The 27,824-nt window shown below is 42.2% G+C and overlaps 2 protein-coding genes and 1 long non-coding RNA gene across 7 annotated transcripts in view; 2 read left to right on the top strand and 1 right to left on the bottom strand.

The window, feature by feature from the left end:
* AIFM2 (apoptosis inducing factor mitochondria associated 2) overlaps positions 1 to 4,526 on the top strand; it is an 8,962-nt gene extending 4,436 nt beyond the window's left edge. The window contains exons 8-9 of one of the 2 annotated variants that reach the window (XM_065638421.1): positions 614 to 815; positions 3,974 to 4,526. In XM_065638421.1, coding sequence (XP_065494493.1) covers positions 614 to 768 — 155 coding nt within the window. In that variant the 3' untranslated portion in view covers positions 769 to 815; positions 3,974 to 4,526. Of the gene's footprint in view, positions 1 to 613; positions 1,058 to 3,973 lie in introns of those variants that run through there. The other variant, XM_065638420.1, reaches the window with a different exon arrangement.
* On the bottom strand, positions 1,498 to 27,824 carry LOC135990625 (core histone macro-H2A.2). 3 transcript variants are annotated; one of them, XM_065638422.1, is made up of 9 exons: positions 27,750 to 27,824; positions 21,186 to 21,418; positions 13,001 to 13,107; positions 11,431 to 11,628; positions 9,692 to 9,802; positions 7,869 to 7,968; positions 6,862 to 6,951; positions 4,662 to 4,836; positions 1,498 to 2,208 (listed from the first exon to the last, which is right to left on the bottom strand). In XM_065638422.1, exons 2-9 carry the CDS (start codon positions 21,355 to 21,357, stop codon positions 2,043 to 2,045), a joined length of 1,119 nt encoding a protein of 372 aa, XP_065494494.1. In that variant the 5' UTR covers positions 21,358 to 21,418; positions 27,750 to 27,824; the 3' UTR covers positions 1,498 to 2,042. The 3 variants fall into 3 exon arrangements, with proteins under 3 accessions (XP_065494494.1, XP_065494495.1, XP_065494496.1); XM_065638423.1 differs by lacking the exon at positions 27,750 to 27,824 and adding an exon at positions 26,631 to 26,941; XM_065638424.1 differs by lacking the exon at positions 27,750 to 27,824 and adding an exon at positions 24,951 to 24,990.
* The window catches only part of LOC135990627 (uncharacterized), a 40,788-nt gene continuing 39,985 nt past the window's right edge, over positions 27,022 to 27,824 (top strand). For both annotated transcript variants that reach the window (XR_010606444.1, XR_010606443.1), the window contains exon 1: positions 27,022 to 27,069. This is a non-coding gene — a long non-coding RNA (uncharacterized LOC135990627). The remainder of the gene's footprint in view (positions 27,070 to 27,824) is intronic.

Below are 27,824 nucleotides of genomic sequence, written 5' to 3'. Positions count from 1 at the left end.
CATGCCCTTTCTTTACTGATGTCTTCCTGATAAATCTGCTGGTGGGTGCCTGCTATTCAAACTCATTTCCTTTCTTTAAAGTGCTAACAGAATCCCAGGAACAAGGAGATGGCTTGACTCTCTCCTCCGTTCTCCCCTTAAACTATACAACAAACACAAACTGACAGACTCATCTCAAAGATCTAGCTAGGTGATGGGTCTCATTAATAAGCAACTGATGTAAATACTTACCATAACTATGCTGAAAGCTGTTCCATGTGGATGGAGGATATCTGGACAGCAGTTTGCTTTTTAAAGGCTGCCCACTCTATTTACATCTCTTTCTACTTAAATTTTGTTGTCTACCTCTTGGACTCCCTCCTGGGCGAGAATCATAAGACAGCACACACCCAGCCCAATCCTTCAGCAGTCCCATTAATGAAAGCGGTGGAGCAGACGGTAGAAAGGAGAGAGTTTTGAGTTCTTGGGCCTGCTTCTTTCCTTGTCATGCAGCACATGGGTCCTGTGCTTAGGGCTGAGAGGGGAGGGTCTGGAAGAAGTGCAACATCTACCTGTAGTGGGGTTTGATACTTAGCTTTTAAACTGCTTAACTTAAACCTCTCCATCTTTCCAGGGTCACTAACATTCCTGCTTGCAATGGGCAGGAATGATGGTGTTGGCCAGGTGAACGGTTACTATGTGGGACGTCTCTTGGTGACCATTGCTAAGAGCCGGGACCTGTTTGTCTCCAAGAGCTGGAAGACAATGGGACAGACAATGCCTTCTTAAGAGGGGATCAGTGACAAACCAGCAAGGAATACAGCAACTGGAAGAAGGTGAGGGTGCACTTATATTGTTTGGACAGACCCATACTGTCTCCTGCAGCATCTCCTGAAGCCACCTGTCAGCATGCTGCACTAAAGGGGTGCCCTGCCTTGCTAGAAAGGGAAAGGAGGCACTTTCCAAATGAAGCGCACAAAAAGTCTCATGATAAAAACCAGGGAAGGCATGTTTCTTTTCTGTTGAGATAGCTCCGAGGAAGAAACTTGGTTTACCTCATTTTGTAACAATAAACACAGTGGTGTTCAAGATCTCTATAGTTTGTTTGTGGTTTTTCCCTGGCTTTCTCTACTTTTGCTCTTCTGAAAAGTACCTGCCTCGTACAGATGTGGGATCTACTCTGCAGTGTGCAAGAAGAATGGCTTGTAGCACTGCTGGGGAATGCTGGCCTTAAGCCTTGAAGAGGCTACAGTTATCCTGGAACTCAACAGAATATAAAGCAGCTTTGTGTCAACGTCTCAACAGCAGCTTTAATTGTGTCACTTGTAGCACTATATACTGCAGCCAGAAGAGCTAGTTACTTGTGTGCTAAAGCATGATACAGCAAGCACTTAATTACAGATGTTGCTGTTTGGGGTTTGTTTGTTTTTTCCCCTTTTTTTTTTTTTTTTTTAAAAGGTGAGAAATTCCCAGAGCAAAAGTAGGGCTTGTAACAATAACCACACTTGACAGGTCTTTTTCTTTTTTTCTTATAAAACAAACAAAATCACCATGAAATATTTTCAGTAATTACAGAGATTATTGTGAGTCCAAAGCAAAACAGAAGCTCCTCATGCATCACTTCTGAAATCCTTTCCCCACTCTGTGTTTACCATCTACCCTCGAGGGAGGGGAAAAGGGAACATTTTTAAGAACTTTCTTTAAAGTGTGTGTGTGTGTGTGTGTGTGAAATACTCATCACTACAAATCTAAAATCAGGTTACTCTTTAAAAACTTCTAAACTAAAGTAACAAGGGACACTAAAAAAAAAAAAAAACAAACCCTCCTGAAAAGAGATGGCAACTCAATTGCTTAAGGTGATAGAAACGGCTAGAGGATGCTGATAGCATGAAGCAATCGGACTAAACCCCTCTCATCTCTAGTCACAGCTCTTCATCAAGTCACAACACATCACACTACTACCACTCCCTCTCCTCATCACATTGAAAAAATAAAACCCACCTCTAATGCTTTTAATGCTACTCAAGTTTGTTGAAAAATAAAGTTTCATTTGGCTGCTGTTGCTACTTAGTGTCTAGCTTGGCCATTTCTTGCACGTAGATGCCAATACTTTCACTGTCGAAGAGCAGAAAGTAAATGTTCTTCAAGGAGGAAGAGCTGGTGCCATCAAAATGGGTGGAAATAGCTCTTAGAGTCACCTGGGCTGCCGTCTGTTTTGGGAAGCAGTTTCTGTGTGGTAGTGGAAGAGAACAGAACAAGTGAGTGTCAGGAGCTTGGGCAAGCATTATACACACGTGATGCTGAAAGGAACAAACTATAGTTGTATCAACTACAGGCTGCTGCAAAAGATAGTGCCAGTTGCAGTTTTGCAATGTGTAAATCCCAGAAGCAAACCCCAAGGTTTTGTTAGCGATATTCATTTGCTGCTGTATTAGTTTCCTTGCTGACATAGTTACTGGTTTCATTTCCTTCTACTTTTTATAACTACACAAAGTTTTTAACATTCTCCCTTAGAATTAAACTTTTCCATGCCATGCTGGGCAGGCTAAAAAGTTGAGGGGATTATTATTTGTTTTTTCCATTTTCAACTAAACAAACAAACAAACAAACAAAATCAATAGCTTGTTTGACTTCCTCACTCTGTCATTAAAAAATATTTTGCTTGAAGCTTCAGTGAAACTAACTGAAATTACAACCACAACCCAAATTAAGGCCAAGACCCACTCATTCATTCATTTGGATGGTAATATTCTCTAACGTACAAACTGAAAGGCTAAAAGATACCAGTCTTTACTGTAAGTGGACTTTTGACCCCTGCTGACACTCTTGGGGCACCTGGCCCACATCCTTCAGATTAAAGTTTCTTGGCAGCAGCATTTGTTCCATCTTAGTTTCATACTCCTTTTTAAAGTCACAAAACTGTTCAGCTGCAATGCAGTTCCTTTGCCCTCACCTCCACACTACAAGAGAACTGGCTGAGAGCATATCGCAAAGAGCACAGTTACTCTGAAGGTCAGCTGCTTTGCATCTCTGTTTATATAAAATACGACTGCTATAATACCGGACATAATTTCAAGAATTGTTCTACAGTTTGAACTTGATGCCTACCTCATGAGATGCTCTGCCTTGCAGTACGCTCATGTCTCCACATTGTTCTACTTGTCTAACACTCAACAGATTCCTTGCCCTATACTTAAAGATCTTCAGCGATGGGGCTGCTTCAGAATACACAGATAAGCCATCCCAGTGCGTAACAATCCTTACACTTGAAAAATTATGATATTTCTTTTAATAGCATCTAGAGCTGCCTTTGCAGTGTTTAGCACTGTCAGGTGCCTTTGTTTTGATTTCCAAGTTTGGTACTACTGACTTCTCCTTACTCAATTTAATGTTAGTGATTTCAGACTACGTATCATACTTACATTAAATACCATCCAAAAAAAGAGCTTGGAAACTAGTCATCAACAACTGCTGTATCCGTATTCACCATAATCCAAATGCTTACTAGCAAACAGATTTTCCTGCTTCTGGTCCCTAAACAGCATCTGCAGCAACCCAGCTAATACATCTTTCTGGCAGGAAGTTATCAATAAGGACTTTTTGAAAATGTTTTCCAGTTAATTTCTATCCACTTCATAGCAAAAGTAACTTAATCTAAACTGCATTTATCTACTTTTTAATGACAAGATCATAGAGGTGAAAAGCCCTGGCACAACTGAGATATCTTACCTATTGCTACATTAGATCAGTTACTGTAAACAGTCCATAAAATGGGACAGAGGGAAGATGAAAATTCACAGAACCAATACAGCAAAACTCCTAACGTACCCATAAAAACCAGCATTTCTTGTGCAGACATGTTGGTGGGATACAGCAAAACCTTTAAGTCTTATTTGAAAAACTGTCTTTTTTTCAGACAACTTTGAGGATCTTTGATAAATAGAGTGGAAACCAGCAGCACCTGGTAAGACTGACTTTATTTTCTCTCTGTTAGCAGGAGCAATAAGAGCAGCAGAAAGTGAAACAAAACTAAGCAGCAGAAGGATCCGCACTAAGACTGATGCTCCGAGACGGGATTATTCTTAGATAACGCTCACGGGAGACATGAGGTCTATCAAGACTATTTCTATTGGAATTAAAAACTACAGTTAATTTTTGAAAGTTGAACTTTAGCATTAAAGAGCGATAAAAACAATTTATCACACTTTGCTTTGACGGAACACTATAAACAAGAAAATCTGTGTATAAAGGGAAGAAAAAACACTAAAATTACACTGCACCTCTATTTATTCTTTTATCATGATCCACAAAAATATTTTGTCTTTAGAAGTGTCTGTGTAAAACCAGCATTTTCTTTTCCTGTGTATTCAGTGATGTGTGGTGATTTCGCTTATCAAAAAGAAGTTTTACTTTCATTTTATTCACTACCGGACTGTGTTATGTACTCTACTCCTTGGGCATTGCTAACAAAACCAATAGTTAGTTACATTTCAAATTAAACATAAGCGTGTGAACGCCAACACAAAAGAAAAACTACTGCAGTTAGTGGGGCTTGTGTAAGGTTTCTTGTGATCAGAGTCCAAGCAAGATTAACGAACTGTCAGTTAAAAAAATAAAAAAGAAAGAAAAAAGAAAAATATAAATACTTTGGATTTCTTAATCGAGCACATTTTGAGTCATACCTGCCACTGGGAAACGGAGGGAAAGCCACAGACTTCAACTTCTTGTCTTCTGCGGCTGTTAAGCAGTTCTTGATAGTCTCTTCAAGCTGCTCTTCACACTTGTCTGAGCCCCACTGTGGGATGTGACAGTGGATGACAAACTTTGCCGCTAGACCACTAGACTGAGTAAGTGCAGCTAACACAAACAAAAAAATAACATTTAGTTTTGAATAGAAACTACCCTGCAATGACCTCCCAATCCAAAGTACTTCCTTAATTACACTACCTCTCCAAAGAAATACATTCGGAACTAAAATATGCTGCAATGGCTCACTTGCAATCATAATCTGTCTTTTGTGATCAATTATTATTTCTTTGGAGACCAAAGAACCCAGGGCTTATTTGGTTAACACACAGTTATTCAATAATATTTTATAGCTTTCTCATTCAGCATGGCCTCTGGATTTGTTTTATGCAAAGTATCAAATCTTGCACTGAACACAGTATCATTAATCCTCCAGTAGACATTTCTACAGTGCAGACTTCTCTGAATGCTTTGCACAAACATCTTGCATCATCATTACAGCTCCAGAGTGTTAGGGAGTAATATTTAGACCCACTTCACAGCTGGGTAATTCCAGATGACACGAAAACCAAAGATGTTTGTTGAAAGTCTCCACCAGTTATGTCCAATTAGGTATCTCAGATTAATTTTTCAGAAAGCGTAATGTTTCTCTAGGACCTGCAGAGTTCACAGCATGGCATCAGTTTGCTTTTGTTGCAATTTTGACCATTAGCACTTCTGGAAATCTGGGTCTCAGGAATCTCAGGTTAAACACCCTGAAATTAGCTGTGCAATTAAAGCCCAAGAATGAAAAACTTGGATTTATTCACTTGTCCACCATCACAGAGGAATTCTGTTGCAGTCACAGAGGAATTTTGTCTAATGCTTCACGGTGCCACTTAAATTTCAACTAGAAGAGAAACATCAGGCCTTTCACCATAGGGAGCAAACTGACTGCAAACAGCACGGGTGTCCTGCGAGCAGCACTTGAATTCAAGCCCATTAGGCTGGAGCTCAAGTGTTTCCACTAGACCTCCAGTGATTAACAACCATTTATTGTTGCTTGCGTCAAAACCAGTAGAATGGGCAATTTCAAATACAGCACCACAACACGATGTTCAAGAGCATACATTTTTCTATCTATTAAACTAAGATTTTCTTTTTTCCTGGGATAGCCTTAATAGCATAAAAGGAGTCTATTATCTAGTTAGGTGGTGATGTTGACAGAGAAAAGTAGTTTACTTTGATGTCATGGTATATATTGTTGATTCAATGCAAAAGTGAAGCAGAATATCTTGTACCAAATTTTCCCTGTCATTTGAGATTGTAAAACTAGGCTATTCATTTAGGAAATTTCTAAATACTTTAAATAGTCTAGTTTTGGTTTCTTGAGTATTGAGATATTAAGCCAAATAAGGCACTAGAAGATATATTATAATTTCTTTCCATCCATCCTCCAGCCACTTTCAACCCCTATAAATTGATTTAACTTATCTACAAAGGCAGGCATAATCTCAAGTCCCAAACTATTCACTGCTACAGATGTGTTAAACATTTGAAGAAAGCATTGCTTTAATTTGTATTTCTATAACGTAGGTGTAGTGCCTGGGAGAAGAGCAGCAATTGCTCTTCCAAAAAGCATGCCAGTTCTAAAGATCTTATCACATCTTTATTTGTGTGCCAAGTAAGGTAATTGTTTGGATTATACTGTTCATCAAATATGCATAAAGCAGAATAATTTATACGCTACCACTGTTCTTATACTTCACATGTTAGACTGAGAGCTGTTTCTGATTGTCACTATGGAATGCAGTACAAACGGGACAGGAAAGATGGCACATAGGTGACAGCAAAAGTTTTCCTTAATTTTTGGACTCCCACAGGTAGAAATTGCCTAAGATAAATTAATCAGCCCACTGTAACTTATGGTGTCGCCTAGAAGCCAAAAGACAGAATGTGCGGAGCACACGGGTATCCTGTTCTTGCTTGGTTTTGTCTAAACAGGCTGTCCATATCAGCAACAGCTTCAAAGAAGAAACAGACACATCTGCATCACATAGGCAAAGGCACGTAACAACCAAGAACAGAACAGAATGTCTAGAGGAAAGAACATATGAAATGAGCTGTTTCCAAAAGAGACTGTAGTATCCTTTTTACCTTCAGCAACTTCCAAAGGTCCTTGAGATTTGCGAAGCTCTTTCACAGTTTCTAAAAACTCTTTCCCTCCAGCCTTTTCCAATGCCTTGCCTGCAAGGACACAAAGCAAAGGGCCTTGGCATCAAAGTACCAGCGTGAAAAAAACAACTCTACAGTATTTAAAAGAAGAACGTTGTACACAAATTATCCCATTTCCCCAGGTCAGCAGCAGCTGTTTATGTTTACCACTCTATCTAGCCACAGTTTACTTTTCATTGTTTTTGAAAACTCCCGTATGTTATTACTGGAACTTTCTTTAATAAGAATGCTATCTTAGTCTGTCTTATGGCTAAATTAGCAAAAAGTGGGATTTTCAGGACTCAGATTTTCAGCCTCCAAAATCAACTCAACATACAAACTCTACCACTTTCCAAAATAAACCCAGCCGGGTTGCCAGTGAAGGTCTTGATGACTCACTGTGTAAACCAATTATTTCAAAAGCCTGCTCCTAGATTCTGTGCCTATCTGTGTCACTGAATGCCTATCTTTTTTACCTCCCTCTTGCTTCCATTTCCATATTTGTATACCAGCAATAACAATATTTCCTTATTTCACATGAGCAGTATAAGGCTTTGTACGTGAGTATTTCCAAAGTATGTAAAATCCTACAATGAAAAGCATAATTGGAAGTGTTATTAATGTATAATTTTTGTCATGGAATTTTCAGAGGCAAATGTAAAAATAACCCAATAAAGACTGCAATAATTATTATTTACACCTTTGCTGCTCATGTGCTTCAACAAATTATCTGTGTTTTGACTGTAGTAAGTCATCATTACAAAAGACAAATTAGTGATTAGCCTGTTATACCTAGTCAGATCCAGCCTGATTTTCAGAAGTGTTGTAAGTGATATTTTATGGCCTGGGGAAGACTCAGATGAAACAGGATGGGATCTCAGCAGGCAGCTAGTAGACCAGCTACTGTTCCAACTCTAGATCTGTTTTTTCTGCGCGTAGCAGAGCCTCACCTATTTCCTCCTTGAGGTCTATTTCAGCAGTTGTAGGGTGAACGATACCTTCTACTTTCATGGAGCCAATATGGCTGATGTCACTCTGTGTCAGAGAAAGCTGTAAAATAATAATGAGGGAGTAGAAAAAAATAAAATAGTAATTGAGTGTGAAACCATCATACCAAAAAGCTAAAATGAAAAGTGCCTGGATTCAGTCTTTCAGAGGTCAGTAGTTTTATTGTGTTCAATATATGCGATTCTGATTTTTAGCCTTTAATTATTTGTACACCACTCATATTGTTTTGTGATATGCTCACAGCTTGGGAGCTTGTTCTAGGGGAAGTTACTGCTAGAAAACACATGTTCTAGCATCATGCTTTGAAGAGAAAAGGCTGATTTTGGAAATGCTTTTGTTTTAAGAGAAAAATACTAAAATTAAAAAGCTTTTCTTCTGTGGAAACATTTGCTCCCAGTTAACTGCTGTAGGGGCTGAGAAGGGCTGAACATTATCCTCATGTATAAAGGCTTCACCACTATAGTAAATAATTACCCTTTCGGTTCCTGGCATAAATAAAATAAGGACTGATTTACCCACCCACGCATCTGGATATAGGAACTGGACAAAAATTGATGTCTTAAGGTGCTTAAAAAAGGCTGCTCCCCAGATTTCACAGCCTCATCACTGAGCAACAGAGGACAGAAACCCTAAAAATCATTCAAAAGACTCTACAGTTGCTGACCACGTGCACAGCATGCCTCATTTTTTACAAGATACAATAACAGAACAATAAGCACTGCTCATTTTAGAGGAGAAAGCGAGAAGCCGCACAGATTCTGGAAGAACTTAGGACAGGACTGAACTCTAGTAAAGGAGACTGAAGTTTCATCTACTCAGACAGATTAAAGTTTTTAGCAATCTTTTGGATGTTATGTGTCTGGCACATTCTGGATCACTGCTTTAGCAAGAGATAGGATCAGACAGACTGAACTCTTAAGTGCTGCTTCATACACCAGAGTACACCATCGGTACAGGGGGCTTACAGAAGCAATTTCGGGAAGAACACTTTTTCCAGATGAGCTTACTATTTGAAATAATAATAATTAAAAAAATCTTGACCATATCTTCATAGTTATATCTGTAAGAAAAACTCTAGTTTCAATCAAAGCGTCCAAAAATTACAGCAGGCAAAAACATCTCTCTCGGTGAGTATAAGAAAAAAAGTATGGGACCAACAGTTGGCTGGACACCAAGGACATGCAGGTATCTTGGTGGGACAGTTTGGTAATTCTGGCCAGTCAAGGTGTCACAGTCTGTGCTGAGACAGAATAGGCATGCCCTGCAGCTCTGGCAAGGTCCTCAGTTTTTACAGTGAGAGAGCTGTACCCCACAGCCCATTTTCAGATGGAACACCCTGGCTTCTGGCACAAATCAGCTTGTGGAAGTTGCTGGGGTGATCCTGGGACCTGGCCCAGAAATTCTCTTTTATAAATAATAAATAGCCCATAAGGTTAAACTTGGTTTGGCAATATGCCAGGCACAATGCAGCCAAGACCAAACTGAACAAAACTCTAACACAGTTTAGGCCAAGAAATGGATTAGTATGGCTCTCTATAGAGAAGAGAGGCTGACCAGCATTATTCTTGGAAATCTTTTACATGCAGACATATTTTTGAGACCCTCCACGCCACCCATGACTTGAGTGATTTTTGGCCTTAAATTTGGGACCACTAAAGGAAAACATAGAGAATATTTTGTACTGGTGTTAGGTCAAAAGCATCCTTCCATTCATGCTAGGCTCCATTGCTGTGATACCAATCTGTTATAACTTCGTATTTATTACCTTTTGTCCTGGCACAAGGCTCTTGGAGGACAAGATAGTGAAACCATCCCCAGGTCCATCTTCAGATGTTGAATTTGAAGCTCCTTCTTTTTCATTGTCCTTCTGTTTGTTCTATTTGGGGGGAGAAAAAAGCAAGAACTCTCTCAGGAAAAAAATCAACATATATTATTATTCAGTAAGGGATAGATTAAATCAGTTACTACAAATTTCATCTTCTCAGATCAATATATTACTCATAGTCTTTTAATCCCCAAAGATTACATAACAACAGAGGTCTTCACTGTTTATAAAATTTTAAAACATCAAGAGGTTCATCTGAGGTATTACATAAGTTTGTAGTCACATTAAGAGTCAGGGCACCCACATCCATCTGTAGCTTTACTAACAATTAAGGTGGTATTTATGGGTGCGGGGTGCTAGTTTATTTTTGCTGCTAACAAAGCAGAGCTCATACTAAATTCAACTTACTAACTTAGTAACCCAGTCAAATGCTCCAATCTGAAGGAAAAAACAACTTTATGATCTGAAAAAAAAAATCGTAAGTCTCAGTTAATAAATCGTAGAGCTGAATCCATATTGACAGGAACGAGCCATCGCATCTCCATACAAGCAGTTAGGATGACAAAATGAAATAACTAATATCTGAAGCTTGAACGTAAAACCCCCTTTGTGGGATGCACTCCTTCGTGCAGCCTAGCTCCAGGAGCAGCAAACCTGTTCCTACCAGAGCTGCAGAAACATCTCCTCTCATCTCTCAATATTTGCTTTAAGGTATGTCAAGAAGCTAATTCTTCCTAACAAGTCCCAAACTCTGCACGTGCACAGTTCAAAGTAAGGTGATAGCTGAGATCAATACACAGAGGTATCCTATTGGGCATCCTATTAAGCAACACTGTTTTCTTTTTAAAAGTTGTTTCTGCATGTTCTTAGCTGTGTAAGTATTAAAGCTCAGAGACCTCCAGAAAGATGTGCTTCACACAAGTTTAAATAGCCTATGTCAAAGCTTAACATCATTTAATCCTACTCAATCAAAAATTTAGCAGTGTTCTAAGATGCATGCTCTAGAATGACAAATCAGGAGCACTGATCTGGGTTCCTGCTTTACCAAATTAAATTATTTTGGATGGTGACAGAGGATGGGCAACTGTGAGGGAAATTGCAGCGGTCAAGTTCTGATTCATTTATTCTTCTCACCACTCTTTTAAAAACCATTAACAGCAGCACACTTAAGAACACATCAAACAAAGAGCTTGTCAAAGTGACATTTGTGTACCATGTCAGGACAAGTTCTCTGGACAGTGAAAAATCTTTTACCCAGTAATGGTACAAGGCTGAAGGTGTGACATCTCCCAGGCAGAAAATGTTTTAAAACAAAGCTTCCTTTATTTTAAAAGCTAGAGTTCACTGTCACAGAGTTAGCGTGGAGATAAAGAGATTCTACAAAGTTATCAAGAAAGTGTTGCAAAGAGTAACATGGAAATCTGAAAAGTTTTCCTCAAACCTTTAAAGGTTTTTGCTACAAAAATTCATTTTAAAAAATACTGTGCCTGCCTTTCTTTCTAAAGTTAGAGAAAAAAAAAAAGGTCCTGTTGTGTCTATTATCAACTCCTACCTCCTGTTTCCAGTTGTTACAAACAAACAGTGCAGAAACACTACTTTATTCCTCTTAATAATCTTAGTTGGTTTTGATCCACGCCATCTCCCACATCTCTGCAATCCCATATCTGCCTCACACTTACTTTTTTGGGTGTCCGGGCCTTGGCAGACTTTGTCTTCTTCCCAGTCTTCTTGTTCACCATGGATTTCCTTCCCTTCTTCTCAGGAGTAGGGGAAAGGATGGTCTCAGATTTGCCTTTGGCACCCCGTTTCTTGGCTAGAAGCTCTGGCTGAATTCTGGGCAGGACACCTCCACTTGCAATAGTCACACCTTTTAGCAACTGCAAGGAGAAACAGTGTAAAAGAGCACATTACAGATTCTCTTAGTCTGCACTCAAGCTATTCTTGCTGACTACATTACGCATACACAAGAATCAACACTCCCTAAAGCACTGCACCTTGTCTCTTTATCGTGAAAAACAAAACCAAAACACATCAGGGAGAAAATCCACAAAAAGAAAGAAACCTGGCAGGCGACAGTGATGTCAGCCAGCACATCCTGAAGAACTCTGTTACTCAGTCACCCTTTTCTCTCACAATGCTGGTCTCTCTGCTATACCTGTCCTTGGTGACTCATGAGCAGTGAATGAGGATAAGAGGAAACGGTAAGTGCCTGCAGGCTGCTTAAAAAAAATGATTGCGCCACAGCCCTGCTCAAAGAAGAACTGGTTGTACATCCCTCTGGCAGGGAAACAGATTTAGTGAAAGTAAGTATGCAGCCCAAGAACCTGTTTTGCAGAGGTGAACAACAGGAATGGGCTGCAATGTGATGTGGAGGACAAAATCTGGCTACCTCCTAATAGGCAACAGCGGACCTAGTCCACAGTTCACAGGCCAGTGACCAGTGCCACAGAGCAAGGAATGGGCTGATAGTGTCAGCGTGCTTTTCCCTCTCTCCTGGCCTCTGTTTTGACTTGTCAGTCCCCTTGACTGGAAACAGAGCTAGATGACTTCATGTGCACCACACTTTCATTATTTAAAGCAGTCAAATTAAGTGCAGGAATCTTTCAAAGTGTGAATGATGTCATTCCTCTTCACATGGGGCCAAGCAAGAAGAGATCTTCTGATGCTGACTGAACCTTCCTGGCAGCCCTGAATACCGCAGTTCACAGTCCATGCTGTGATCTGTCGTCTCACTCAACAAGTTTAGCAGAAGTGACCCCACAAGTGATCCTCAGAGTCAGAGCACTGCAAACCACAGTCTGGGTGCTAATGAGACGTAGGCATATGGAGGGGAAGGCAGTACCGGAGGCAGCAATAGCAGAGAGTGAGCCAGATGCCTACCCAAGATGGGCCTCACAGTCAGTATGATAGAAAACACACATTTCTACAGCTTTTGGGAAAAGGTCTTCCATATGGCACATTTTCTTTAAGTATTGGATGTCCCTGAGGAAAAAATTAAGCATGAAGTTTTCCCATTTCAGCAGGACTCACGGGCTACATAAGCAGCAAAATCTATATCCAGAGGATTTAAGATATCCCAGAACCTTCTTATTTGTTTGCTTTCATACAAGTTGCCACAATCCTGTCAACTTCTGCTCTAATAATAATGTTCTCATTCATGTGTCAGACTAAACTGTTTCTAATCTTCCATGGTAGCAGCTTCGTTCATGCGACAGCACGTAACTCTCACACTGAAATGTAAACGGGTACCTGATTCAGTTCCTCATCATTTGCAACTGCCAGAAGGATGTGTCTGGGGGCAATTCTTCCTTTCTTGTTGTCCCGCGCTGCATTTCCCGCTAATTCTAGAATTTCAGCTGTAAACACATCGAGATAAAAATGAGTAACAAAAATGAAGCTCATGTACACCCTGTATACACATTTTACATTCCTTCTCAATATCCATTTACTTTTTCAGGGGCATTTCCCAATTGAAACAGTCTTTGCTACAGAAAAGCAGAAGCCAAACCACATTCAATGTATTTGTAAATTTGCAGAAAATAATTTGTCCTTCCTAATTCCCTAAAGGATAGCCAGCAGCAAATATGCTAAGCTTGGTTCACATAATTTTTTATACAAGTCCCAAGTCAGAATACTCTTTCTAAAAAAACCCAAGAAACACCCTATAAAAATGTACATCAGCAATTCAAAATTTAGCAGTAACCCTGTAACAATGAAACAGTAAAGCATGCAATGAAACCCCAAACCTAGCACAGACAGCTCTGACAGAACAGCAAAGATTCTTCAGGACCAGGTAAGACGAAGACTGAGGTGCATTTAAAGAAACGTTTTGAAAGCCAACAAACTAGCCAGGCGATGCGGCAATTCTGAATTAAATGGCATTGGAAATCTGTGAGAAGCTTTATTTCAGAACAAGGTATGAAAAGTTTGACTTAGAGGCAAGCAGAGACAACATAAGAGCTTCAATGCATGAACTACTGGTAGAAAGTTCCTTCTACATCTCTGGGAACAGGAGGTCACTTCAAAAGTAGTTCCATTAAATTTGCAATAACATTTATATTGTGACTAAAGTCACTGAGCTTTTTCTAACCATTACACAAGAAACGCAGACACGTTTTTCTGACTTTATCTAAACTGTAGCAAACAGTATAATTCATTGACTTACAGAGTTTGGCCCCTACTCACGAGTTAATTCTCATGTAAGAACTCTACTGAAACACTGAGGAAGAAGGAGAAGGGAATGTTTTGCTCCAAATAATCCTAAAATGAAACAAGGCGTGAATATGATTTTTATAAGTAACCTGCATCCCTGCCTTCTGGTTTTTGGTTTTGTATTTACAACTGTCAGCAACAGCAGTAGGAAAGTTACAGCCCATCAGTGTCCTATTAATGATATCTTACTCATTTTCATGAACTAAACAAAGAACTGTAACTACTATAAAAAGAAGAACTTCCACAAAAAATCTAGTGGAAATCTACATAATCCTGTCTGGCTAAAACCAAAGGATTTCAACAAGAGGTTTCGTTCATGGGAAAAAATACAAGCTTTCAGTTTCACTCAGAATAACAAAAGCACATACTTGTCATCCAGTTTTCACTAGTATACAGCATACATACTTAACTGAATGGTGGAGATGTAAAAGCCATTGTTTAGACTGATGTTGAAAACATTCACAAATTATTCATGCACCGCTTTCAATAAACATTATCAAAGTTGCAAAGACAAGCGCTAACATTTAAGGAAATATTAGAACCATTGTTGCAATAACTAGGCCACTGCTATGAGGAAAAGTAGTAGGTGATCGAACAATCAGAACTAGTATCACACCACAAATACACACTAGGCCTACATTTAAAGTTAGGCCAGCAGCCTTAGCACTGGCTTTTCTTAACTTTAGAGACTGAAAAGAGATCCTGTGTAATCCAGTTATATTCACGACATAGGGGCTGCAGGGCTGGGAGTTTCAGACCCAACTCCTAGACAGAGGAGCTAACGTAGCAGATGACAGCAGGAACAGATTGCCATCCATTGTGCAGACCAGCATAGAGCAAGGAAAGAGACCCAGACTCCTCCAGCAGGTTTGGCAGATGTGTGCTGACAGCAGAGGAAAATTGCATCAGGAAGAAAAAAAAAAAAAAAAAAAAGGCAACACATACTTACCTGCATGGTAACTGAAGTTCTTTCATATGTGCCAACAACCGGCACATCCTGCTACCTGTGTGCTCACCCCACTCCCCCAGGTTCTGGGTCCTTTGGCCAGCAGCATCCTGATGGTGCACTCAAATGTCCTTTGCCTAATGTTAAGAGCAAAAAACGCACAACACTCAAATGCAGCCTTCTACCACAGGACACCGGGAAGAAGAGAATCCAAGGCAGAGATGACGTATGGCAGACTGTGGAATATGCAAAAAACTTATCAAAGGATGCCAGTTATTTTCATAGATAAATAAATGCCTTACCTTCTTCTAACCATTGTTTGTATGCATGTTTTTCTAATGCTGGAGGCATAGTCTTAAGAATATAAAACAGCACTGGCAAAATGCAACATCAAATCTAAAGGCTTCAGTTATCACATCCTCTGCTGATAATAACAGGTCCCTACGGAAACTGCTTTACATTTCAAGTAAAAACAAGAGCTGAAGTTACCTAAACTCTAAGAAGACTAGTCTGAGAACATAGATGCTATAATGAAGTCCTATACTAGAACAAGCTCTCTTGGAATCAGGCATCTTGATATTGTCAGACGTAAGTTTATTTTACTTTACGTTCTCTCAGCAGCAGGCATGAAGAATTAAAGTGAAATCTGAAATAATCTTGCTTCTCTCAAGATTCAAAATCCACAAAGATGCTTCCACACTGGAAGCATAACTTCAAATTCAGACATCTTCAGTGCAGATGGCTACAAGAAAACTAACTTATTTCTGCACTCCATATTTTACTTTGGCCTCAGACACATATCACCTACTGTTTTTAAAGGAGTCTTTTCTCCTATTTGATAAGGACTCGGGACCAAGGAAGAATGCAACTGTCTTCCAACTGACACAAACAGCAGCCAAGCTATGACCTGAATGGGATTACATCTTCTCATTCTGTGACACAGAGGAAAAAAGAGGTTTCTTCAGCTGATGGATCAACAGATATGGAGTGTCTGAGAATTAAAAGCATCCTAGTCAGGCCAAAGCTATTTGTTCAGCTGAGTTCAGCCTGCTTTTGTGAAGTGCTCAGCTGGACTGATAAGAAAGATGAATGAGAACTACTGATAGCAGAACTGCAGAGATTTCAGACAGGTTATCTTGTTTTCCGCTTCCCCTTTAGGATAAGTTGTGGCAGTTCCTGTAACACTAAGACATACAAATCTATCAATAATACCTTGCTCTGAAAAGACGTATCAGCTGATGGAGTCCTTGGTCCTCCATTTGCAAGTGGAGAAGTATCTGCTCGATTTGTCTCTTGACGGCAGATGAGTACAGACCAAAAAGTATGCCAGTTGATGTCCTTTGAAGGAGGAAGTATTTGCTGGTGTTGTGTTCTGTTCTAATTTAGAGAAGATGGCGTTCCATTGACATCTTCCATGAGTTCCTCTGATGAGCACAGTATTCACACGTCTTCTGCTTCCTCATCAAGAGACATCCGTATTCTTTGCCTGCATTTTGGGAAGGTGCACTATGGGACACAAGCAGCTGATGTCTGATTTAGATAATGATGACTGTAGTGAGCCCCGTGCACACTCAGAGCATAATCTGGCATGTGTCTATTGCAAAGTCCATAAATCCAATGGGATTGAGGCCAATTATTCCATGGAGTTTTAACTCCAAAGCCAGTGGAGCCTAACACTGTTCCAGCAAACATAACCTACTGGATAGGAATTAAGCTGCAGTTTTGCAATATGATTTTCAAGCCTAAGATATAAAACAGCATAGAGAGATTATAAAAGAGTCTTAGATCACTGATGATTATTATCATTAGCTAATCAATCAAGGTAAAGAGTACCTCTTCTTGAGATATATTGCAGTGATTGCTGGCATTTTAACAATGGCGTTGATAATGGCTGTGGGGTGCAGCCACAATCAATCTTGCATACAAAGGGCAAAAATGGAGATCTATTAGCTCGTGACACAGAATACATATCAAAGCAGTCCGAACCATGTGGCAACTGGGAATAAAGATGCTGAAGATGTGTATGCACCATCCAGATGATGCTAGTCAAAAGGTAAGTGCTTCAGGGCAATACCTAAGTCCAAGTCTAATAGTCTAATAATACGTCTAATACCTAAGTCTACCTTAGCCTAAAAGGCTAAGTGCTTCAGGGCAATACAGGCTATCAACAGAGCATGTGCACAGCTGATCACTCACAGGAGAATTGCTGGTCATGCTGGGCCCTGGATGGACACAATCAGGCAGTTCTGGTCCTGTTCGACCCTTCCTGCCTCCTCCACCTTGCCCCCATCCCAGCCATGACTTGCTTTCCCAGCTCCGCAGCCCATTCACCTTTCCTTGGTGATCCACACCTTATGCTTCTATCTCAGTTGCCTTTCTGGACAGTCTCCATTTATACTGTCCACTCTCCTCAGTAATACTCAGGCTCAGCCTTCCTTTCTAGGTTCTTTATTATCAACACCCCCTCCATCCAATCCTATAAGGGATGCTAATAAAGCCTGCGCCTTTTTTTTTCAACTTACTCTCCAGCTTCCTGGCAGGATTTTTGGACACCCTTTGCCATTTATTTGCCCACTGGTCATCATTTCAGCTCTCCCCACTATCCAGATCCATCCCCAGCTCTGTCTCTAACATCTCCATTCTCCTCCCATAACCATCGTCTCCCCAAAACATTATGACCTGTTACCAGTCTCCTTCTCTGATCACTGTGGAACCTGTTCCAAGTCTCTCAGTCTGCTTATCCGGTTAATTCCAGCCTTCCCTTTCCACCTCACAGACAGTAAGTAGGATCAGCCTCTTCTTCAACTCCTGTTCATGTATTCCATGGCTCCAGTCCCAGACCTCTTGCCACCCCGCTTCATGTGGCTTTTGTCGGTTCTGCCTTCGCATCAGAGAGCTTCCTCCCCTGTGCTGCCAGGTACCGCTGAGACCACAGAAAGCCCATTCCCTGCTCTCAGTGCTGTGACCAGGAGCAGCCGGGGACAGCTGTGAGGGGGAAAGTCCTTCTGAGCACCTGTAGCCATGGGCTGAAGCACACTCAGCTGCTGCGTGGAGTGGCTCGCGTGCGGTCCTGTCACACACTGGAGCTGAGAGGTGGAGGCACGCTCCATCGCTCCGGGAGGATGATGCACAGGCAGTCTGGGCAGCACTGGGAGCTGAGAGAGGCTTGAGAACGCTCCGTGATGAGCAAGTCTTCAGAGATTTTAGCTGTTAAAATCAAATAAGTCTCTGAGGAGCTTGTGATTATTCAAAGTTACAGCTCAGTCACACAGAGCAGATTCCTCTGAGACAGCAGAGACCACCCTTCCCCTTTCGTAAAGCATCAAGTCTCTGCTCAAATGCAGAGAAGTACCCAGATGCTTAGAGTTCTCATGAATGTTTTAACTTAAAGACGCAGTTCAACTTGCTTCTGTGAAACAGTTTAAGAACCAGTCTCCATTACTCCCACCCTCCCAGATATAGCCTGAAGAAGTTCCCCTGTATGCAGGTTTTCAGCCTGAGTAGCCACCATTTCAGCTGCAAGTCCATGAGAGAAAACTGGAATTTGTAATAGAAAGTATTAGATAATGTTAAGAAATGTTACCAGTTTGATACATAACGCCCTGTTCAACAGCAGCCTTGGAAAAACGTGTTTTGTTTCTAAGGGCTTCCCAAAACCAAAGACTGTATTCACACTTACACATTAGGAATAACTAGATCAGCAGGGTCAGATGTTACAATACAGTTTTTTAATTGAACTGTCCACCTTTGTGATCTTTTCAACCAAAACTCTGGATAGAGTACAGAAACTTTGGTTTGGAAAGACCACTATCCACAAGCAATAGGTGTTTACTCAGAAAAATGACTCCATTCTACAACAATACATACAGGGTTGGGGCAAGAGGCGGTTCTGTCTCTGCTGAACCACGTAGCTTAAAATAACATTCCCTTACAATTTATGTGGGCCCCCAGCCTACACATCTAGCAATTTTCTTGCCTGGTTGACTACACATTCTTTTTTCCTAAAACAATCTGTAGGCCCACACATAATCTGCCCTTAGCATATTAATGATTTAAATTAAACTACACTTACTAGCCAGAAGCAGAGCCAAGATATACACTGTTCTAGTTCAGATAATAGGTAAACAGTGCTGCGCTGTATGTTATAAAAAGGTGACCATAACTCAGTCTGCACTACCAAAGTACGGCATATAACAGATGTGCTGTTGACAATTTATTACTACACCTTGTAGTAATTGCCACAGTCCAGAACAAGCATCTCCAAATGTTTATCCTAGAAACTCCTTTGAATGCTATAGATCCCTGCAGAGTGGGAAAAGAAAAAAAAAAGCATTCCTCTCCAGACTGAAGGCAAGCAGAGTCATTACCCAGCACAATATTCAGTTACAAAAGCTAGCGCAATTTCCAAACCCCATGTAATATGGTTTTCATCTTGCAACACCCAGACATTCAGAAGTCTGTAGATGACTTAAGTGATTCACAACAGATGATAAAGTAAAGCAGCCACACCTTGCTATAGAGAAATTACTATTCATGACATTCCTGAAGATGCCTGAACCTCCACTAGAAAACAGAGGGTCCTACCAAAAAAAAAAAAAGTTGAAAAATCACTGTGGTAGAGCAGGGGAGCTACGAGAGCTATGAATCCTCCATCTCCACCTCTCCCCCTAACTCCCTGCAGCCTCTGAAGCATCCCTGCTGAGTAGCATTCGTGCTGCAGACAGATAAACAAGCTCTGCAAGTTGTGGACCTCCCGGGTACAGCACAACTGCACCAGCTCCACTGAGAGACCGCACTTGCAAGACTTCATTTTTAATGTAGGAAGCTGGGTTGTGCAAATATGAGTTTATGTATGTTCTTAATAAAGTGAAAGATCTTCTCCGAAATAATTTAGAAAACTGATCTTTCTCTATGATGAAATGATTTTCATATAAACGTGTTTGTTCTTACACAGTAAAAAAAATAAAATCAAATGACTGGGAGAAATGCTCACTATCTTGGATGCTGGTTTTCAGTGACGTTTTATTTTAAAACCAGCTCCTTTTCTGGACTTATCTCTTGAAGGAGCTGGAGGTGAACATAAATGCAATCTTAAACATTTTGTTTACATTTCTTTCATATAAGCAATACTTTTTCACTCCAACTGCATAAGTAGCCTCAGAAAAAAAAAAATCTATTCTCATTCTGTAATTAATCAGCATAAATGTGGAAGTTTCTGTAACATGCTATTAGGCATCATCAGAAATTTAATTTTAATAGTGAAGTTACCACTATTGTAGATTTTCTCCATGACTTCGAAAGAAAATAGTGCTTTTATTGTCTGGTACTGAGAACAGGCTTTCACACGTAAAAGAGACAGCAACGTTTGCATAAAGGCTGTGATGCTGTTAAATGAACAACCAATATCCATGCAAGCATTTTCACACCACTTTAGAAAGTAAAACTATGCAAAATATGTTCCTGAAACACAACTCACCCAACTAATTCCATGCAGACTTGTGACTCCTCACAGGTTCTCTAATGCACCTCAGTCTTGATCTGTAACACCTAAGTAACCTGAATCAGAATCCTCTCTGCGCCGGGTGTTGTAACAATTTGCTAAGGTGCTATTTTCCACAATTAAATAAGAAATTGAGCAGATATGATTGCAGGACAGTCTGAAATATTATAATACAAATATACTGTGATGTATCACCTGCCCCTTCCTCTGAGGTCTATTTCAGAAAGGAAGGGAAAAGAAAACTCAGGGTATGTGGAAAGATTTAAACCCTGAAACAGTTTATTTATACATTTAGACAAGCCAAAAGTATTTTAAAAATACAAATGAACAACCTCCATATTTCATAACACTTCGACACTGTTCTGCAAGGAGAAATGCAGCCAGTGAAACAGTTTGTTCAGTTAAAAAAGGCACAATAGATGTACAAAGTGGGTTAGCTTCTCTTTTGCCTGTTATTCACATCCAGATGTATCAAAAGGCTAATTCATATCAGTTTTCTCTTGGACAGAAGCTACCTAGATGTGATGCCTCACTCTACAAAGCAGTAAAAAATAATCCTTCCGGCCAGTGACCAAGTGCCTCTAAAGGAGAAGATTTCCATTCTCAGCCTCTTCAAGAAGCAATTTAATCACCTTAGTGTTTTAAGCAAACTTCAACAAATCCTGCCCTTGCAGAGCCTGATTTTCAGAAGTGCTGAACACGTTTGTGTCCCATCCCATGGATATCCCTGGCTTCTGTGTGTGATCAGCACTTCCAGGATCAGGTTCTTGGTTTACCTGCTAGGTACTCTATGACGGCTGCCATGTAAACTGGTGCTCCAACACCTATCCGGTACTTGTACGTTCCTTTTTTTAAGTAGCGCATCATTCTCCCCACAGGGAAAATAACGCCCGCCCTGCTTGAGCGTGAGAGCTTGGACATTTTCTTCTTCCCACTTCGGCCCGACATCTTGGAGCTTTGTGCTTTTCAATGTGCTGGTGATTCTTAACCCCTTGCTCGAATCCAAAAGCTGCAAGAGAACAGAAATGGGACTGGTGTTCAGCATGTGAAAAACATCTTTATACATTATCTGGTTCTTCCAGAAGAAAAACTCCAAACCCATTCTCAATACTTGTTAAAGCTGAGGCATTATTCATTAAAAGTTGGATAACAGAAACATTTGCTATAACTTTTCTTCTGACTACTGCACTGTCGAAGGAGCAATATCACAGAAAAAAGTGGTTCGAAGAATATTAAAAAAAAAAAAAAAAAATCAAATGCACCTTAAATAAATCTTAAAAAAAAAAAAGTCACACCAAGGCAGACAGACATCCATGGCATGGAATATTTCCATGCTGATTATTAAGCTTAGCAAGTTATAAACAGCTGAGAAGTACTGGCATAATGGACACCATTAAACAAGCTGAAAAGCAGACACTGGTGCCACCTATAAGTAGAGGAAGCAATACTGGTCGCACAGGAGAAGATAAAACCTCCTTCCAAACACACTGCTTCTTCACAGGTCTCTTATATGGGTGTTTCACACCCATGGCTGAAGAGAAGCGGGCAAGCGGCTCCCCTCCCGCTGCTCACAGCCTTCCCTGCTTTCAGAATTCTCCCCTGATCGCCCTCGCTGCAGCTCTGGCAGCTCCTCCACGTAGCCAAGGTGAAGTCTTTAACCTCGTCTTCAAAGGGCTGGCTATCAAGGTTTTCTGTCCATCAGGCTCTCTGAAGATGTGTTTTTGCCCTGTATTATGAGCCAATCTAGTCTATACATAGGAGCAAAGACAAAATATAATTTTCTCCTTATTTTTCTGGTGACAGTGAGAATGTAAATAAATGGACAACAAATCCTGAAGCCAGCCACTCCACTTCAAAGCGTGCACGTGGTCACAGTTACACCCCTAGTTCTCACTCTCAATCACACAATGCAGAAGTTTTATCTCTGTTTCCAAAATTTGGTTTTAACTCCATTTTGGTAGCCGCCCTGGTAGCCCAATGATCCTGGTCACAACACAACAGATCAAGATTCACTCCACTGAAGTAAATGATGAGCACTTCTGCCACAGATCGTATTTCTGTCAATGAAAACACTGCTACTTAATTCCCAGTATTCTGTCACCTCAATGAAACAAGGAAACAAAAGCAGGGAGATAATTTGAAACACATTATGATTACTTTAGGTGATACTGTCAAATTTGATCACGATCTGCATTTTAAATAGCCTTAAAAAAAAAAAAAGTCATTTGACACCACTGACAGCCCTTGGGAACAATCAACATTCACCTGAGGAGGGCACAGAAATCTGCATTTTTTTCTTATCCTGCTTATTACAAACCAAGTGCATATGCAAAGAAGGTCACCTGTCCCATACAAAGCCAGACATTCACAGAAGCCAGGTCATCCATAACAGCCAAAATTAAGGGTTGGTTTCTATGATAACCCAACTTGAATGCTGCTTTCACTTATGATATCAAGGAAATAAAGTCACCACAGGGTCTGCAAGGATGTATAAAACCCTGGAGTGTCCTTGTCTATCAGCAAGATATTTTTTTCTTTCTATGTGCAATATATTAGGTGGACATGATAACAAAAGTTGGGAAAGATTAAACCAATAAGCCTATCAGACACAGACGCCTCAAAACTCATGTTGCTCATCATCCCACCCTGAGTTTCCTGCAAACTGACAGCCTGGAATCACGAGTGGTGGTAAAAGAGCTCATAAACTGCCACTTGCTAGTGCGGATTAAAGGTGATGGCCACTTCAAACAGATACAAGAGGAAAACATTACTAAGCAAACCATTAATTGCATTGATGCAGGAATAACCAGTTGTGTAGAACAGGGAACAATTGCTAAGAAGCACCTTCAGCAGGTTACAGTGGCGGAGAAAAAAGGGCTGTTGTGAAAAGGCAAACTTCACATAAGGGTTTGTAAAGAATAGGACAGTCAGCGCTGAGCTGAGGAGCTACATCCAACTGCAGATATGGTGCTTCAGGCACATGCGACAATGAGAATCCAAAGAAGGGCGATAAGAATGATCAGATGAAAAGAAGCGGGGAGACAGGATAATGCTCTTTAGAGATGTAAAAGACTGCTTTGAAGATGGAGGGAATAAGTGTTCCCTATAAAAGTGACAGAAGAGCAGAACTCTTACAAAAGCTGTGTAGCAGGGAGGAGAACGGAGCACTGGACTTGGTCAGCCAGGGAGGTGGCAGAATCTTCCTGCCAGCACAACTTTAAAACAGTTGGAGAATGCATGTCAGAACTGGCACAGGCAGCGTTGGATCTGCCTTGGGACAGGAGGCTAGAGGAAGTGATCTCTCGAGGTCCCTTCTTCCCGCCCTCTTGCTCAACGAGATTTGTAATTTGTGACAAACTCTTTTATAAACATTCAATTTCATATTATACTACTGATTAACCTTTGTTCTTTTCAGTTCATGATAACTGACATTCGAATTAATGAATAAACATAGGCTGGGAATTCAGTTTCTAGCCATCAGAGGAGCAAACTTCTGGAACAGCCTTCTGAGTAATATGAGCAACAATAACTCATTCTAAGGTGGAACTTAATAAATGCATGCACTAGGCTATGGTCTGGTTCCTGCAATGCTGGCAGGACAGTTTCATCACTCCAGAGTTCGGTCCTGCACGGAAAAACCTACAGAGAGCCATACTGAAAGAGCACACTACAAGCAATCATCTATCAAAATAATATTCAGCTACCCTCTCACATATTTGTTCCCATAGTACCAAATCCCAGTTGTATGTAAATCAAAGAAAAAAAAAAAAAAACAAACAACAAACTTAATGGGATTACATACACAGAAAATATTGCGGTTGCACTTTATCTCTGTGATAGAAAATCAAAACATATTTGTATAACTAAGCACACCGCCCTGGGGCATACTGTTGCATTATATACATTTCTGTTTAATTAATCACTTCTGGCTCATTCTTCCATTGCCTCACTGAACTTTCCACCCCTGTCTCTCCACCCCGTTATTGTTCCTTTTTTTTTCCCCCTGCTGCCAAGGCAACCTTTGGAATCCCAACACATTTTTCCAAATACACTGCAGGTAACAGATCAGGTATGTTTGCACAATTTTGTGAGAGTCTAAATACAAAAGAGGTTTCAAAATTCTGCTAACGCTGTCTCTCTCTTCTTTGCAACTTATGTGGACCAGGATATACTGAAGAGTGGCATATACAACTTGTCTCCTATGGGAGGCAATTTTTGGTAGAAGCAGCAAGCTATGGAAGCATCGCATGTACTAAAAAAATTCCTGTGGACCTGGACAAAGAAATGTGGTATGCTGGGGTTGCCAACTATCTATGCCAGGGATCTTGGAGAGTGGATGCTAAGGGAATGGTTCACAGGCTCAGGTGACAGTCAGTTCTTGGTATCACAAAGCTGTCTTGCACTCAAGAGCTACACCTGGCCTGCAGCGGGGCCACAGGGGTTCAGGCCATGCTGGCTTATTCCTACCCAGGGCAGCGGTTTGGTTTGCCTTGAAGGATGCACATCAGCTCAGCCTCGACACAGCTGAGTACTGCACTTACCTGAACTGTTCCAAAGCTGCAAGCAGCTACAAGTTTAGCACTGCTCTCCTAATTGCTCTCTTTGGGTGATGCACCTAAGCGTCAAGGGCTTGGCAGTTGAAAATCACTTGAGTCTACCCACACTATTTCCCTCACTGCCAGCTGATTCATCGTCTCTACATTTGTCCTTTTAAACTACAGTCTCCGTTAAAAAGTACAGCCATGTTATTTATGTGAAGTCCATCCTCACTGAGTTAGAAGAACTGTGTCTATATCTGGCTACCACGACATCACGATGCTCGGGCAATTTAAAGCAATTAATGTTTCTAATCCCTTAACTGGTCACGGCACACTCCTACTCTGCCATGAATCCAACATCCCTGTGTTGCTATGGTGGATTTAGTAGCTATCAAATCTCCCAGAGCTCTCCACAATACGATGAAAATAGGGTAGACTTTTGCAACCTGGGCCTTCCTCTGTGAATTAAATCTTCAGAGCCCAAAATGACCAGCAATATTTTTCTTATCCTGCTGGAAAGAGTTCTACCTCCTTGCCACTCCCAGGTGGCATCTGCTTTGGCCACTTGGAGGGTCCCTCCGCTACAGACGCTACCACCTCATTTTCTTCCACCATCGTTATCTGCAGAGTGTGATAACTGCTACACAAGGACATCGGAATAACAGACCACCCCGGAACATTCCTCCCACCATTCTGCAATTTGCATCCCACACCACAACCCGACGGATCAAGGTTTAACAAAGCAATCTTAAAACCACTTTCCAGCCCTTCCTACACAGATGCATTGAAGAACAAAAATCTCATAATCATCTTTAGGCAGTAAGGACGCATACAATTTTTAGAAAGGAATAAGCTGCAAACACAAAACCAGACTGTGACCTCCAAGTGAGCCTGAACCTAAAAAGCTAGCCCAGAAACAGTTCCAGAGATTAACATGTCAAAATCTGGCAAGAAAGCACAGATGCAAATCAGAAAGTTCAGTGTGGTACAAAATGCCTAATTTTTTTTCTCTGAGAAAAATCACAGAAAACAGTAAAAGAAAGCTGCTTTTGCACTACGTAGCACCAAAACTGTTCGAACACTGTGGAGAAAAGTAAATTCTGGCTGTTCCCCTTCACATCTCAGATCACACACGCGCTACCAACTAGTTATCATGAAATATTTGAGCAATGATTAGGTAAATCCCCAGTCAAATTAAAACAGCTAGCATTGCAGCTTATCCTTCTGGACTTTACAGGTGGCTACTATCATCTGGAGGACTAAAATTTGGCATAGTGCATTGAGTGCCCTCCCTCAGACGGCTAGACATCCACAAGCGGACACTACATGGGAGCTACGCCAAAAGCTCGCACAGGCTCAAACACTCAGGCAGGGCTGGGTGCTGACCTGGCTCACAGCACTAAGACCTGAAGCTTTGCAAAGCTTTGTACCGTAACTGTTTCTACTGAAACTGTTTCTGGACCGTTCCCGTGTGCTTGGCATCCAGGGGTTTTGAATTCCAAACGCTGAGAAAACTCAAACTCAGCAGGCAAAGACTGAAATCAAGGATATGCCGGACTATCCACTTCCTCAGTTAGGAGCTGATGAGCAATCCTAAGACATTATACCTGGGGGTCAACTTAGACCATGCACTCATATGCAAACACTACTTTGTCAAAATAACTCAGAACAGAAGCTCATTACCTGAATAAACTGGTAAGGCACGACCAACACGCAAACATTACATGGGCAAACGGTGGGTCTCCTGGACTCAACCCACTCCAAGCCAATAAACACAGAGCGCATTTCTGGTGAAAGAAGCTTCCCGGTCACACTGAAGCCAGGAAGCAGCTGCCCTCACAAACCGCAGATGCCGAGCGCCGCACGGCTCTCACGCTGAGAGGGGCTGGTGCCGTCTCAGACCGAGTCTACTTTTGAGCCCGCTGGGAGCCAGCTGAAGGCCCGGCGAAGCGGCGCGGTCCACCCGGCCGCCCGGCGCTCGCCGCTGAGGAGCGCGGCCGTTAGCGGCCGTTAGCGGCCCCGCCCCGCGCACGCCGCGCCGTTGCCTGGACACGCCCGCCCCGCCCACTCCCCCTCAGAGCGCCGCCGAGGAGGAGGCCGCGCGCCCACCGACCGGCAGCCGGTGAGCATGGGGGAAAGGGGCGGCGGCGCCGCGTGCGCGCTCCGTTGCCGGCCGCGCAGGCGCCCGGGGGCGCGGCGGAGTGTGAGGAGGAGTGGCTGTTGGTTTTCCCGCGCAAACGCTCCCCCTTCCTTCTCCACCTCCTTTCCTCCACCCCCGCCCCGGTCACCCTCCCCTCAGCGGGCTCGCTCCCTCCGTCACGAAGGCTTCGCCCTCTCTCTCGCGAGGGGCGGCGGCGGTGGTGGCGGTCCGCCGCGAAACGCGCCCCCGGAAGGGGAAGTGCCGGCGCTTGGCTGGGCTGCAGGGCGGCGGAGGCACCGAGCGGGACCCGCCGGCCCCGCGCGCAGCCCCCGGGGAGGCCTCGCGCCCCGCACCCCGCCCCCCCCCCCGCCCGGGGCCGGCCCCGCGCGCCGCCGCCGCCACGCGCCCCAACCGTCGCCCGCGGCGGTTCCTCCCCACAGCCGGACACCCCCCACACACAGCCCCGCCACCTCCGCCCCCTTCCCCGCACGGCGGCCGCTGCCCCCGCCCCGGCCATGGCCGGGCCCTCCCGGGCGGCTGCGGAAAAAGGCAGCAGCGGCGGCGGGAGGAGGAGAAGGAGGTGGGTCGGGCGGCCGGGAGCGGGAAGGAGAGGAGGGGGCCTCGCCGCGGCCCCGGAGCCCCCGCGCCGCCGCTCCCCTCACCTGCCGGCGCCCGCCGCCGCTTTCTTCTTCCCTTCCTCTTTTTATTTATTTTTTCCCCCCCCCTTTTTCTCCCCT

The sequence above is a fragment of the Caloenas nicobarica genome, chromosome 7, assembly GCF_036013445.1.
Source record: "Caloenas nicobarica isolate bCalNic1 chromosome 7, bCalNic1.hap1, whole genome shotgun sequence".
NCBI classification, from domain to species: Eukaryota; Metazoa; Chordata; class Aves; order Columbiformes; family Columbidae; genus Caloenas; species Caloenas nicobarica.
The sequence above is the reverse complement of the archived record's forward strand: the minus strand, read 5'-3'. Positions and strand labels throughout refer to the sequence as shown.